At 41.5% G+C, this 15,000-nt stretch overlaps 1 protein-coding gene across 10 annotated transcripts in view; it reads left to right on the top strand.

Annotated features, from left to right (window-relative positions):
- Positions 1–15,000, top strand: part of LOC135092922 (abnormal cell migration protein 10-like) — a 148,846-nt gene that overhangs the window by 133,340 nt on the left and 506 nt on the right. For 7 of the 10 annotated variants that reach the window (XM_063991712.1, XM_063991713.1, XM_063991714.1 and 4 more), the window contains 8 exons: positions 897–1,082; positions 1,892–2,019; positions 5,794–5,853; positions 8,209–8,446; positions 9,085–9,281; positions 9,716–9,964; positions 10,660–10,827; positions 11,234–15,000. The exon at positions 11,234–15,000 is cut by the window's right edge and continues 506 nt beyond it. In XM_063991712.1, the coding sequence (XP_063847782.1) occupies positions 897–1,082; positions 1,892–2,019; positions 5,794–5,853; positions 8,209–8,446; positions 9,085–9,281; positions 9,716–9,964; positions 10,660–10,827; positions 11,234–13,255 (3,248 nt within the window). In that variant the 3' untranslated portion in view covers positions 13,256–15,000. The remainder of the gene's footprint in view (positions 1–896; positions 1,083–1,891; positions 2,020–5,793; positions 5,854–8,208; positions 8,447–9,084; positions 9,282–9,715; positions 9,965–10,659; positions 10,828–11,233) is intronic. The other 3 variants (XM_063991720.1, XM_063991722.1, XM_063991721.1) reach the window with 3 other exon arrangements.

Raw genomic sequence — 15,000 nt, 5'->3', positions numbered from 1 at the left:
ATAAAAAATAAACAAATAAATAAATAACATTAATAATAAAAACAAACATACCCCACTTAATTAACAAATAGACAGGTAACGGGTTGAAACGAACACTTCAAAGAGTCACAAAGACACACACCATTATGTAGACAGGCAAACGTAAGCTGGGTGTGTGAGGCAGGCAAACTTAGGCTGGGCGTGTGGAGAGATCAAAGTGAATTATGAAGAGGAATCAATATCCTTACTTATGTGAAGGCAAGGAGTCTCTCTCTCTTTAACTCAGGTCAGGGAGAGAAAGAGGTGGTTAAGAGATTAGAGAATGTTTTACTTATCTCTCTTTCTCATTCACTAAACCACAGGCCAGGGAGAGAAATAGATAGTTAGGTGAGAGAGAGAGAGAGAGAGAATTTTTTTTTTGTACTGCACTCTTAAATAGTAGGCTCTGTAGGTTAAAAATACAAAACAAACCTTTTATTCTTTTCCTTAGCTAAAACATAGAAAATCAACGTATTGTTTTATTTTTTTTATTTTTATTTATTTATTTATTTATTTATATATTTATTTATTTATTTATTTATTTTATTTATTTTTTTTTTGCTGGCTAAAAAAAATATAAAATCAACCCAATATTCTATTTTCCTATGGGCCTAAGCAAATATTTTTCACTATAGATATCAGTGAAAAAAACAACAAAATAACCACAGCATTGAACCTAACCCAGACACTTTCTATCTACAAGACAAGACAGAATAATGAACAGCAGTCTGTAAAAATCAATAAAAAAGAACAACAAAATAACCACAGCATTGAACCTAATCCAAGCATCTACAAGACAAGACTAAATAATGAACAGCAATCAATACACAGCTTAGCTCACAGCCACAGCAACGAGGTAACCGACTGTGACATTTCAGACAAGATGCAGCCCAAACAGCAGCAGCCACAGCAGATGCAGCCACCACAGCTTCACGGGGAGGCACCACAGCAGCAGCAGCAGCAGCCACAGCGACAGACACACTCCCGCAGCAACTCGGGGAACAGTAGCAGACCTAAACTGGAGCCTCTTAATATGGAGATTGATGTGTCTGCCACCACTATGGGTAAGGCTGTCCTGGTTTGTTGCTTGTCTCCGTTATTCACTTCTTTACAGTTTTCTCTTTCATTATATCATTCTCTACTCTCTCTCTCTCTCTCTCTCTCTCTCTCTCTCTCTCTCTCTCTCTCTCTCTCTCTCTCTCTCTCTCTCTCTCTCTCTCTCTCTCTCTCTCTCTCTCTCTCTCTCTCTCTCTCTCTCTCATAATTTTCTGCTTCATTATTATTATCTTTGTAGTTTTTATTTTTTTTATTTTATTTATTTATTTATTTATTTTTTTTTTTTTTTTGTTTAACTGAGTAAGGTTTATTTTTGGTCTCTTGTCTCTGTTGTTGTTGTTGCTATTTTCTGGTTCATTATCACTGTCGACTTATCATTTTTCACTTCATTATTATTTTTTGCTTCATTATCATTTTCTACTTTGTTTGGTTTGTTCCTTGTCTCTTATTTACATCTTTATCTTTTTCTGCTTCATTACCATTGTCTATTTGATGTTATTTGCTATTTTCTATAACTACAATGGGTAAGGCTCTCACACATTCAGTTGTTTCATCATTCTTCATTTCATTATCATTTACTCCATTAACATTTTCCACTTCTTTTTCCTTCACTCCATTATCATTTAGTAGTTTGTAATGATTCTCCACTTTATTATCATTCTTAATTTATTTACCAATCAATAAATCAGTAAGTCAGTTTTACACAAATTTTCAGCTCCTTCAGTCACTCAATCCTCAATCTTTTCCAGCTTGTGTACCTAACAGCTCCTAAATTCACTGTCCCTCAATCAATCATTCCATCTCTCCTCCCCCCCAGGCCGCACAGACAGCCCAGACAATGATTCAGCATTCAGCGACAATGTTTCCATGCTGTCGTCAGAGAGTTCGGCCTCCAGTGGCGCGTCTGGCGGCTCTCGACCTGATGCCAATAAGCATTTGTCTCAGGTGAGTGTGTTGTGAGTCAGGCTGGTTAGTTGAGCTTTACTGATGCCTCCTTGCTGCCTTTTGGTGCAGTGATGGCTGGCTGGCACATGCAGATATCCAGGTCTTTTATACTTGTCTGTTCTTTGTTTCTGATGTTGTGAGAGGATGTCTGTTCCTTTGGCTGCTGTGGTCATGTTTCCTTAACCTTCTCAGCACACAGGCAGGTATTTAGGTTCTTCATACTTGTCTTTTCTTTGTTTCTGTTGTCACTAGAGGATGTCTGTTCCTTTGGCTGCTCTGGTCATGTTTTCTTAACCTTCCAAGCACACAGGCAGGTATTCAGGTTCTTCATACTTGTTGCTGTTCTTTGGTTCTGCTATTTGATTGTTTGTATTGTCATTGGCAGGCAGATGACGAACAAAGGTACTGAGTGGTGCTGTTTCTTGCTGTTTCTTGTTCCTGTCATCATTTGTTTTTCTGGGAGATGATTAAAGGTAGTGTGTGGTGATGTTAATTATTGTTTCTTAAGGGTTCTGTGTCGTCATTTTGTTTCTGTCGGACACTTAAGAGATATTGAGCAGTGATGTTCCTGGCTGTCTCTTGTTCCTATCATCATTTTGTTGCTGTTATCATCAGTGGATGCTGGGAAGTTCTGGCTAATGCTGTTCATTGTTCCTGTCATATTGTTCATGTTGTCATTAGTTGATGCCAAAAAGTATAAAGTGATGGTGTCATTTTTTTTTCTTTTCCCTGCTGTCGTTATGTTGTTTCTTTGGTAGTATTAAGTGATGGTGTCTTTTTTTTTTGACCCCATTGCCATTCTGTTGTTTCTATCATCATCAGCACACACTAAAAATATTAAATGATGGTGTCCTTTTTTTCTTGTTTCTGTCATGCCCCTTGATGCTGAGATGGCTGGCTGGTGTGTGCAGATATTCAGGCCTCCACACTTGTTACTTCCACACTTGTCACTTCTTTGTTGTGTTTCTATCATCATGAGTTGCTGGAAAGTACTGAGTGACACTGTTCCTTGTTCATATTGTCATCCTGTTGGTCTCTGGGAAGGTGCAGCTGCTTAATGACCACTAAAAGATGCCACAAAAAGCAGTACAAGTGTGTGTGTGTGTGTTGGCAGTAATGGTGGGCTGCTGTAGAAATTATGCTAGTTGGTAATACTTGATCAAAACATGGAAGTGTCCTAGAGTGCATTGATTTTAACTTTCCTTCATGCCTTTTAACATAACACTACCTTGAATACAGTGTTCTTGCTGCTGGTACAGTATAACAACCCAGTGCTGGTGTCTTGTTCTTGTTTGACCCCCCTTACACCACTCCCAGCTGTGCAGTGTGTGGCTGTACCTGTGAAACGTGATATTGTGATGCTCTTGTGTGGCGGAGATGCTGCCTGGTGTGGTGTTGTGGTAGTGGTGGTGTTAGGACTGTTCTGAAACACTTCTGCTGCACCTCCATTACTTCGAAAGGCTGTAAATGAAGTTACATGGGTTTTAAGAGTGTTTTTATGGTTCTAGTGACAGATTAAGAAGTTTTGTACATTATTAACAGGAGAAACATTCTTGAGAACCTGGCTAATCATCTCTGTAGCTTTTGAAAATGATCGTGGTGAGAGAGCAAAGTGTTTCTGAATACGGCTCTTAGTTTATTTCTGTGTGGTGGCGGTGGTGATAGTAGTGGTGGTGGTGGTGGTAGTTTTGGCTTCTCTTCTTAGTTAATCCTTTCGGCTTTTCTTCTCTTCTTTGTGGGCTGGCACCTCAATAGGCCTTTTTCTTTCATTTTTCTTTGTATAAGTTTTGTTGCCTTTGTCCTATGCTTCTCTTACATAAAAAAAAAAGTAGGACATTGTGGCAGAGGCTGGCATGAGAGGGTTGTGTCACGCATTTATTGAGAGGGTTGTGTCATTCATTTATTTTTTTATTTTGTTTTATTTTTTTTTTGTTCTCGTATGTCTTTTGTCATGCTGAAATTTCAGCTCATAAGGAAATTTGCAATCATAGTTCATATTTGTTTTTTGTCTTGCGGAAATTCAGGCCCTTAAGTGAATCCTGTATGAATTAAGATTACTTCATAAAATTTGCATTCATAGTTTTTTTTTTATGCAGAAATTACAATGCATACTTTTTTTTGTGATGCAGAAATTGAAATATCTTGTGTGAATTTTGTATGAACTAAAACTATTACATAAGGAAAGTTGCACATGTTGCTTATTCTTTTTGTCATGCATAAATTTAAGTGTCTTGTCTTGTGTGAATTAAAAGTACCTCTTAAAGAAATTCATATATATATTTATATATACATACAGTTGATATTTTTTTCATCATGCATAAATTTTTGCATTTTAAGTGAATGTTCTATGGATTGAAACTCTTAGTTCATAAGGAAATGCACATACATAGTTGATATTATTTTTGTCTTGCAGAAATTCCAGTATTTTGTATAAATTGAAACTAGCTTATAAGAAAATTGTTATTTATATATATATATATATATATATATATATATATATATATATATATATATATATATATATATATATATATATATATATATATATATATATATATATATATATGTATGTATGTATGTATTATCTATTATTGACATATCTTCTCATGCCAAAAGTTTGAGTGAATCCTTAAGTGAATCGTGTCTGAATTAAGAACATAAAAACATAAGGGGAGCTTCAGGGAGCCATCAGACCTACACATGGCAGTCCCTGTAGTATTGTTAAGCACTCTGAGGGAAACTAGTCTATTATAAGGTGACCACTACCTCTATACATTACTTTGGGCATCAACACACCAAAAACATTGGCCTTTGTTTTGGATCTCATTTCCATTACCTTTTCTCTGAGATCTCATTGATTTGGGGAACAGTATAATGATTGAGCCTTTTCTTGTCACTTTCTTCCCTTGGCCAGTCTCTCTAATGCATAAGTGATGATTATAATCTCTGTGTACTAAAAACTAACCCCATTGTTTAAATCCCAACTAATATAACACAAAGGTTTCTACCTCCAGGACAAAGGACCTTAAGCTAACTTGTTGTATGCTAACTCTACCCTCCCTGTGCGTAATGTTGAGAAGCTAATTGTAACACAAACAATAACCACCTCCACTTCTAGTAACAAGGAATATCTTACAGAAACACAAACAAATAACATAGGAAATCTCATAGTAACACAAACAATAACTACCTCCACTTTAAATTACATTGGAAATCTAACAAATACAAAAAAAATAATTATCTGCACTTTCAATAACATTAGACATCATAAAGAAACACAAACAGCAACAATTTTCACTGTAAATAACACTGGAAATCTTACAGAAACACAAAAAAATAAAAAAAGATAACTTGATCCCACAATAAATAGTATTTCAAATTTGATAACAAAAAAATAACCTGGAAAACACAACCTAACCCAACATTACACGTGTCCCAATAAATACCTCAAATTGTAACGGTAACCTAAAAAACTTGATCACTACAAATGACACTGAAAAATCTGGCAACAACACAAAACAGCAACCAGAAAAACCTAACTTTACACAACCTAATCTAGCAACAACACAAACAACACAAAACAACCCAAAAAAACACAACCTAACCTAACCCTTCATGTGCCCCTGTAAATAACAAGCAACACTTGGTCTTTGTAACCTTGGTGTGTGAAACGATGTGTGTGTGGGTGTGTGTGTTGCTGACCCGTGTCTTGTTTCCCTTGCATGTGTTTGGTGCTTCTTGGTTTGCATGGTGGTGGTGGTGGTGGTGGTACAGACCCTTTTCCTGACGTTGCCACAGCTGGCCGATCTGCTCAAGGACTGTGGCTTGGACAAGGTGAGTGTGTCCTGGCTTGAATATTCCTAAGCCTAAGCCACTAAGCCACTAAACACTTCTGCTCACACTCAAACTTCACTCAAGAGGCTCTTCTTGAAGTGACACGGGTTTTCAAGGGTGTTTTTAGGGTTCCAAAGGCTCTAGTTGAAGTCACATGGGTTTTCAAGGGTGTTTTTAGAGTTCCAAAGGCTCTAGTTGAAGTGATATGGGTTTTCAAGGGTGTTTTTAGTGTTCCAAAGGCTCTAATTAAAGTGACATGGGTTTTCAAGGATGTTTTTTATCATCACAAAGGCTCTAATTGAAGTGACACAGGTTTTCAAGGTGTTCTTACAGTTCTAGTGACAGAATAATAAGATTTCTACATTATTAACGGGAGAAACACTCAAGAACCCACCTGATCATCTCTGTGGCCTTTGAAAATAGTCATGGAGAGAGCAAAGCTTGTCAAGGATAGGAGCTTAAGTCACCTGCCAAGCTGCTGCCAATCCAGTCACTAAGCCACTGTCAAACAATCTTACACTTACACTATTTGCCAAGGCACTGAGCTACATACAAAGCCACTGGTATTACAAAGCCAGCTATCGAGGTGTATATAAGCCAGTTCAGTCTGATAAGGACATGTCTGTTTGTGTATATATCTTTTTATTTGTTTTATTTTTAGTTACTGTTAATTTGTTGGTTATTATTATTTGGTATTTATTTATTTTTTTTACTGATATTTCTTTATTTACTTATTTATTATTATTTTACTATTTATTTATTTTTTATTGTATTTATTTTTATTGTATGTTTATTTATTTTATTTATTTTATTATTTATTTATTTTATTTTTATTTATTTATTTTTATTTTGGGGTCTCGTTTCGAGTCTGTTGTTTCTTGTTATTGATGTTTTTTTCTTTTTATTTACTTATTTATTATTTTACTATTTATTTTATTTATTTATTTATTTATTTTTTATTTTTTATTATTTTTTTCATTTATTTATTATTATTATTTATTTATTTTTTTTTGGGGGGGGTGATCTCGTTTCGTGTCTGTCATTTCTTGTTTGCGTTGTTTCCTTTTGTTCTTGGCTTGCATTTTAGTTTTCCTTTCCTTTTGGTGGTTTCAGTTTTCCCATTTCTCTCTTTCGTTTGAAGCCACATCTTTCTCTGTCTTTCACTTGTCTGTTTTTTGTCGTTGGGTTTGAGTAATGTATTTATTTGTTTCCTTGGTTTTTTATTATTTCAGTTTTATGTTTCTATTTTTTTTTTTTTTTCTTTTCCCTTCCTTTATAAATCATCAAGCACTAAGGACACAAACTTATCACTGAATTGAGTCCATGGTGAGTTACAAGGTCAGGATAGATCTGTAGATGGTAGAAAATGTCATGTAAACACTTCTTACTAACAACACAATTCAGTGGTTCATTTGAGTCATTCTTGGGGATAGAGAAGGCAGAAAATTAATCTAGTCAGTAAAATAGATGAAAACTACCCTACAATTAGTAAGAAACATCACACACACACACACACACACACACACACACACACACACACACACACACACACACACACACACACACACACACACACACACACACACACACACACACACACACACACACACACACACTTTTGTCTCACTAATGCCACAACATAACACATTACTTTAGTCACTCTTAAATTATGAAGCAAGAATTAACCTACAGACAACAAGACAGGTGAAAACTACCTTGTAATTAGTAAGAGAGATCACACAAACACACTAAGAGCACATTACTATATTTCACACATTCTTGAATTATGAAGCAAAAGTTTAATGTCCCCTCACTTTTCCCCTCACAAACAGCATAACATGGCAGTTGATTTGAGTAGTCTGTGATATTTATGAGGCATTCTTGAATTATGAAGCAAAAGTTTAATGTCCAGACAGTAAGATGGGTGACAAATTTTTCCCCTCACAAACAGCATAACATGGCAGTTGATTTGAGTAGTCTTTGATGTTTATGAGGTCAGAATAGATGTATTAGGGAGTTTAAAAGATAAGACAAACATTTAACCTTACTCTCCATTCCATCTTTGTTTCTCTTCTTTATGCATTGCTATACTTATTAAAACCTCACTGATCCTCCTCCCATCTCCCCATTTCTCCTCTTTATCCATTTCTGTGCTGCATTTCTGGTATTTTGGTGACATTTCTGTGCATATCAATCTCTTTTCAACTCAATATTCACCTTCAACTTTCTCCCCATTCCTCATCCCATCTCTCCATTTCTCCTCTTTATCCATTTTTGTACTGTATTTCAGATATTTCAGGCATTCCTGTGCATATAAACCTCTAACTTACTCTATATTCCGCCATGCCCTCACAGGTGGAGCAGGCGGCCAAGCTGAAGGCAGAGAAGATCAAGATGGCCCTGGAGAAAATCAAGGAGGCCAATGTGAAAAAGCTGTTCATCAAGGCGTTCACCTCGGATGGCTCCACCAAGTCCTTGCTGGTGGATGAGAAGATGACGGTGGTGCATGTGACGCGACTTCTAGCTGACAAGAACCATGTCAGGATGGATCCCAAGTGGGCCATCGTGGAGCACATCCCCGACCTCTATATGGGTGAGTGGTGGTGGTCTGTGGTGTGTTGTGGTGGTGGTGGTGGTGTGGTGGTGGTGGTGGTGTTATGTTTGTTTCTCTTATTTTTGTTTTGTGTTGTTTGATTTGTGAAGTGTTTTTTTTTTTCCTTTTCTCTTTCTCTTTCTAGTTTTTTCTTTGTGTGTGTGTGTGTGTGTGTGTTTCCTTCTTGAAATTGATTGTGTTCAGCTTTTATCCTTCTTGAAACTGCATTAGTACTTATAATTACAGATATATTAGTGAGAGTACCTAGTATTAATAGCAGCATCACCAGTACTTTAACCTCAAACTACAGCAGGTTAACCTCTCACAAACCTAACCTAACCTATCCACATCAGACTAACTCCTCCACTAAGCTAACCTAACCACATCAGATTAACCTCTGTACTAACCTAACCTAACTTCTCACTAACCAAACCCAACCAAACCACATCAAACTAAACTCTCCACTAACTTAACCACATCAGACTAACCTCACCTAACTTAACTTTTCACTGACCTCATCATTAACCTAACCACATCAAACTAACCTCACCATTAACCTAACCTAACTTCCCACAAACCTCACCACAAACATAATTTAACCTAACTTTCCACTAACCTAGCCTAACCTTCCACCTCAGAGCGCATTTACGAGGACGACGAGATGCTAGTGGAGAACCTGCTGCTGTGGACGAGGGACAGCAAGAACAAGCTGCTGTTCTCAGAGCGACCCGACAAGTACGACCTCTTCCTGCGGCCAGAACACTACATCCTCATCGGCTCATCCTCAGAGAAGAACTCGGACCTGGACGACGAGGGGAGAAACACTCTGGTGGAGGCAAGTGATGGAGGATTTGGGTGTGGCAGGGTGTCTTTGTTGTTATTTTGTATGGAGTGTTTTTTTTTTTTTATGGATTTGTGCCTTTTTTATTGGTGTTTATTTTATTTGTTTATTTATTATTTATTTATTTATTTATTTATTTATTTTATTTTATTTTATTTTATATTTTTTTTGTGGGTTTAATTTATGGCATGTTTATTTTGATTTATTTTTGTGTATTTTATGTGAACTTGACTTTTTCTTATTTTTTTATTTATTTATTTTTTTTGTGTTTGTTCCCTTATCTCTTTATGGACTTTTTTTTGTGTGTGTCATCTTTCAGTTGTCAGTTTTTCCTTGTGTGTTTCAAGAAATTTTGGATTTTCCTCCCTCCTTCCCCAAAACTTGTTTTTTTGTGATTTTCATTTAATTTCTCCACTCATCATTCACAGTCTCCACAACACCACACATTCCACCCATCACTCACTCCACCTTTGCTCCGCCACCAGGAATTCTTCTCCAGCACGGGGGTGGGGGTGCCAGAGGTGGAGGGGCATCTGTTCCTCAAGTCGGAAGGGAAGAAGGTGTGGAAGAAGTACTACTTTGTGTTGAGAGCGTCTGGCCTCTACTACTGCCCCAAGGGGAAGTCCTCGCGTTCCTCCAAGGACCTTGTCTGTCTCACCACTTTGGAAGTGAACCAGGTGAGTGTGTGTGTGTGTGTGTGTGTGTGTGTGTGTGTGTGTTTACCTAGTTGTATTTACTTATTTGTGAGATAAGGAAAAGACCCATACTTAGGCTTGTGCAGTCCTGTCTGTTTATTTCTTAGCATCTAACGTTTCCTTAAATGTGTGTGTGTGTGTGTGTGTGTTTTGGCCAAAGGCAACAAAATTAGAAGAAAAGGGTGAGTGAGGTGCTGGCCAAACAGAATCAGAAATCATATTAAGAGATTGGAGGAAAAGTTTGTGTGTGTATATTTCAAGTTGTGTATGTAAGTTGTATTGTAAGTTGTGTATGTTATAAGTTGCATATATGTTGTATTTTAACCTTTTCACTCTCATATGCAACAATGCCTAAACTAAAAAGCACTGTATGTAACCTTTATAAGCACCTGCAAGAAGGAAAGGAATGAAGAGGAATAGATCTTGCAATTTCCAGGCAGTATAATGTTTGGAGGTAGCTGCAGAATGAGAAGAAATGCTCCCACAATATTTTCTTCTTTAAGTTAGTCTTTTTAACTTCTTTATTTCTTCTTTTCAATTTCTCTATAATTTCTCCTTTTAATTTTTTTTCTTTTCAATTTTCTGTTTTATCCTCATCTTGCTTCATTCCTTGATCCACATGTTGATACAGCCATGCAGTATTGTGTTTGCAATCCTGAGCCTCCTCTCCCCCACAGGTGTACTATGGCGTAGGGTGGAAGAAGAAGTACAAGGCGCCAACAGACTGGTGCTTTGCCATCAAGCACCCCCACCTGCAGGCCAAGAGCAGCAAGTACATCAAGTACCTTTGCTCCGAGGACCCCGAGACTCTATCCCAGTGGGTCATGGGCATCAGGATTGCTAAGGTAAGGCAGGGAGAGGGAGTGCTGAGTGGCAGATGGAAGGCAGAAACAGCCAAGGTAGGTTGACAGAGAGGGAAAGTGGAAGTGACTGAAGGATTGAAGATAGAGATTGAAAGATGGGATTGAAAGAGAGAAGCAGATTTAAGGTTAGAAATAAGAGGAGACAGGTAGTAAATGACAAGACAAGTTGAATTGATAGGACGACAGTTATAGAGCTGGTGCTGAAAGTAAAAAGAAGACACAGATAATAGATAAACAGATATTTATGTGTGAGTTTGCTCATTACTTTTTAAGGTGTACAGTATGTGTGTTTATTACTTACCAAGGTGTGTGTGTGTGTGTGTGTGTGTGTGTGTGTGTGTGTGTGTGTGTGTGTTGATGAGTCATTGAGGTGTGTGTGTGTCTGCAGAGTGGGCGGCGGCTGCTGGAGAACTACCGGGCGCTGGTGGAGGACTTGGCACAAGAGGACATTGACATGCTGGCCTCCTCCCGCTCCTTCAGCATTGCGTCCATGGCTGGCGGGGGCGGGGGTGGAGGTGGGCCGGGTGGAGGGGGCGGGGGCGGGTCGCATGGCACCTCGCAGGCCACCACGCCTTCCTCCGAGTCCCGCTCCCTGGACTCCTGCCTGGCTCCCAGTCTTGCAGATGGCGACGACGACGCATCCTCCTCGGCTGGCTCCTCCTCGCAGGACACACCGGTAAACACGCTGGGTAGGCGGACAGATGGCCCCCACAGCGGCTCCTCCAGCAGCTCCAGCGGGTGTCTGAGTGAGCGGTCCTGGGCGGGCACACCAACAGGAGAGCAAGGGTTTGAGGCGGAGTTCCCGCCGCAGGGCACCATCAAGCGCAAGCCATCTAATAACCCCAAGCTTCCCCTGACCTCCACCACACGCCTGCTGGTCAAGGAGGTGGAGGGGGAGGAGGTGGGGGAGGCGCGAGGCTCGGCCGTCAGGCAGAGTGTGCGCCGCTCCCTGTCCGAGGAGGTGAGCACACTGAGACGCCGAGCCTCGCAGGGCAGAACTGCCTCCACCACCTCTGTCACCACCAGGGATGATGATGTAGACTCCCTCCCCCTGCCCCCTCCACCCCCTGAGCTGACGGAGTGTGCTGTTGAAACCCTCCCCCCTCCCCCCCCTGAGCTTCTGGCCTCCACCCTGAGTCTGAACTCCCTCCCGCCCCCTCCTGATGAGGCCTCCCTCCCCCCAATCAACCCTAGTGACCTCATGATGGCCAGCATGACCTCCCTGCCCCCACCACCCCCACCCAGTCCACCCAAACCATCTAGTCCACCTAAGGCCACTTCTCCACCCCCACCACCCCCACATGCCAGCCTCCCACCTCATCCCGGAGCACCACACCCTCCACCCCATGGCCTCCCCCTGCCCCCCCCCAAGCCCAAGGGTGTGGGGTCCCCTGTGTACCAGGCCGTCAGCCCCCCCAGCGTGGCCCCCAAGCCCCGGCGGGACTCAGGGGACTCCCCGGCCTATGCCTCCCCCCCCTTCCTGGCTGAGCTCCGTGCCCACACCGCCTCCACCCACACCCCTGCCCCTGCCTCCCCCCCTCACCCTCCACCCCACGCTGCCACTCTTAACGGGGGCTGGCATCCTGACTCCCCCCTCCCACCACCCCCACCCACGCCCCCACCCCACCAGACACCTCCACAGAAGACCCCACACCCACAACACCCACCACACCAGCCCATCTATGCCCACAGTCCACCACACCCTCCACAGCACCCACCGCCACCACCACACCAAACACCGCCACCACCACATCCCCCACCCCCGCCCCACCAGACACCCTATCCCCCTCCCCCACCACACCAGACCCCACCACACCCCCCACCCCACCAGCCAGTGTACGCACAGCCACAGAAGAGTCCGCAGAAGAAGGTGAAGCGCATCACCTTCCTCGACGACGTGCAGAACATCCCCCCCGCCCCAGAGTCCCCCACGGGGCGGCCCCCTCTGCCCCGCCGGTCTGACTCCACCCGGCTCAGCAACCCTGGGCGCCTGGACAGCCCCGGGAACAAGGTGACCCCGCCCCGCTCCTTCCTCAACAACCTGCAGCGAGTGATGCAGAAGAAGTGGCAGGTGGCTCAGAAGTGCAAGGACTTTGACAAGATGCCCCACGAGGTGCTGGGCTTCCGGGACCCCATCCTGCCGTCCGAGGCGGAGCGCAACGTGGGGGCGTGGATACAGGAGCACTATGGTAGCCTGTACGAAAACCTCTCCCCCCACGGGCTGCACCCAGGGGCTGCCCAGGGAGAAGAGCGGGCTGGCCGGGGGCACAGCCACACCTTGCAGCCCTCCCCGCCACCCCACAGCACAGAGGACCCCACCCGGGCAGCCCAAACCATGCCCGGGAGGAAGCGGCCGCCCCCGCCCCCGCCCAAACGCTCCGATTCCACCCACCTCAGCTCCCGGCAATGACAACCCAGCCCCTAGCCCCCTTGTTAGTACCCAAGGCACGGTGCCTGGCCCTCAGCCCTGCCCTGCCCTCCCCCCATGCCGCCCTGCCTAATCCCACCCTGCCTTCCCCCCACCCTGCCTGCAGTCTGACTGGGGCCAGCTGCTGTTGCTGCCTCCATGGCTTGAAAAGTCAGTCAGTCAGTCAGTCAGTCAGCCGGTTGCTTTCGTATTTCCATTTGAATATGAATTTATATTTCTTAATGTTCTTATCGATGTCCGAGAAGTTGATGGTAGCATTAAGGAGCGGTTGAGTTGTGGTGGCAGTGGGATGGTCCTTCCAATGGTGCTACTGTGGCGGGGATGCAGCAATGGCAGCGGCGGCGGCTGCACCAGCCCAGCCGCCCCTTGCTGTGTTGTGAGCCGCGGTGTGGTGGTGGGTGGTGGGTGAGCCAGACGCCTCACAGACACGGCCGGCCTTGGTGGCAGTGTGTGGCAGTGCACCAGGCCTGGCAGAGAGGGAGTGGTGGTGACGGTCACACAGACTGGTGACAAGTTGAGATGAACCTAAACATTTAAAACTGTAAACAAAACACAGTGGAAATAAGATAAACAAAAGATATAAAGAAACCCAGAAACCTAAAATATGAAAAACAAATAAACAAACTGAAACGTATTACAGTTAAGATATAGATGAAATGAAATATGGAGAATAAAAATTATACCCAGAAACATAAAGTGTGGAAAAACTAATAAACAAACCAAATCATATAAAAATTTCAGTTATAGATGAAACAAAATATGGAGAAAAAAAGATAAGAAGAAAACAAACATCAGAATATATATATATATATATATATATATATATATATATATATATATATATATATATATATATATATATATATATATATATATATATATATATATATATATATATGAGAAAGTATATTAGAAGTGCAACTTGGAAATTTAATACGAAAAAAAACAATGCTTAAAAATTTTAAATATATGAAACAAAACACGGAGAGAAAAAAAGATTGCAAAAAAAAATAAACAAAACACGGAGAGAGAGAGAGAGATGGAGAAAAAAATAGGAAAAAAACACCCTGAAGTCTTAAAAAAAGTGTATATTGTAAATGGAATCAGTTTTTTAGTATGTTTTTGTAAAGTGGCGTGTGAATCTCCCTGGTCTTGTGTGACAGACAGTAAGGAGGGAGAGTGCTCGAAAGTTTTTTACAATTTTTACCATACCAATTATTTTCTATTGTCTAATGTGTTGGATGATGTGCATATACTACTACTACTACTACTACTACTACTACTACTACTACATGACATACATACATTGTTATATTATCATTGCTAGAGTATTTTCTGGCTTTTTCTTTTCTTCTTCTCTGTCTGTCTGTCTGTCTGTCTGTTCATTCATATTTTTTTTTTCTGCCTGTTTCTCTTCCTTTATTTTTTTCAGTTATGTTTTCATCTTCATTTCTGTTCATATTCTCTCTCTCTCTCTCTCTCTCTCTCTCTCTCTCTCTCTCTCTCTCTCTCTCTCTCTCTCTCTCTCTCTCTCTCTCTCTCTCTCTCTCTCTCTCTCTCTCTCTCTCTCTCTCTCTCTCTCTCTCTCCATCTTTTTAATTTTATTTTGTCATGTTATCTCTTATTCACACCAACCTTATTTTCTCTGTCACTCACTCACTCACCCATTCACTCATTCACCCACCCACCCACCACAAACAAACAAACGTCATCCTTCTGGCTTCTGT

Source organism: Scylla paramamosain, chromosome 41, assembly GCF_035594125.1.
Source record: "Scylla paramamosain isolate STU-SP2022 chromosome 41, ASM3559412v1, whole genome shotgun sequence".
Classification (NCBI taxonomy): domain Eukaryota; kingdom Metazoa; phylum Arthropoda; class Malacostraca; order Decapoda; family Portunidae; genus Scylla; species Scylla paramamosain.
This window is presented reverse-complemented; position numbering and strand designations above follow the sequence as displayed.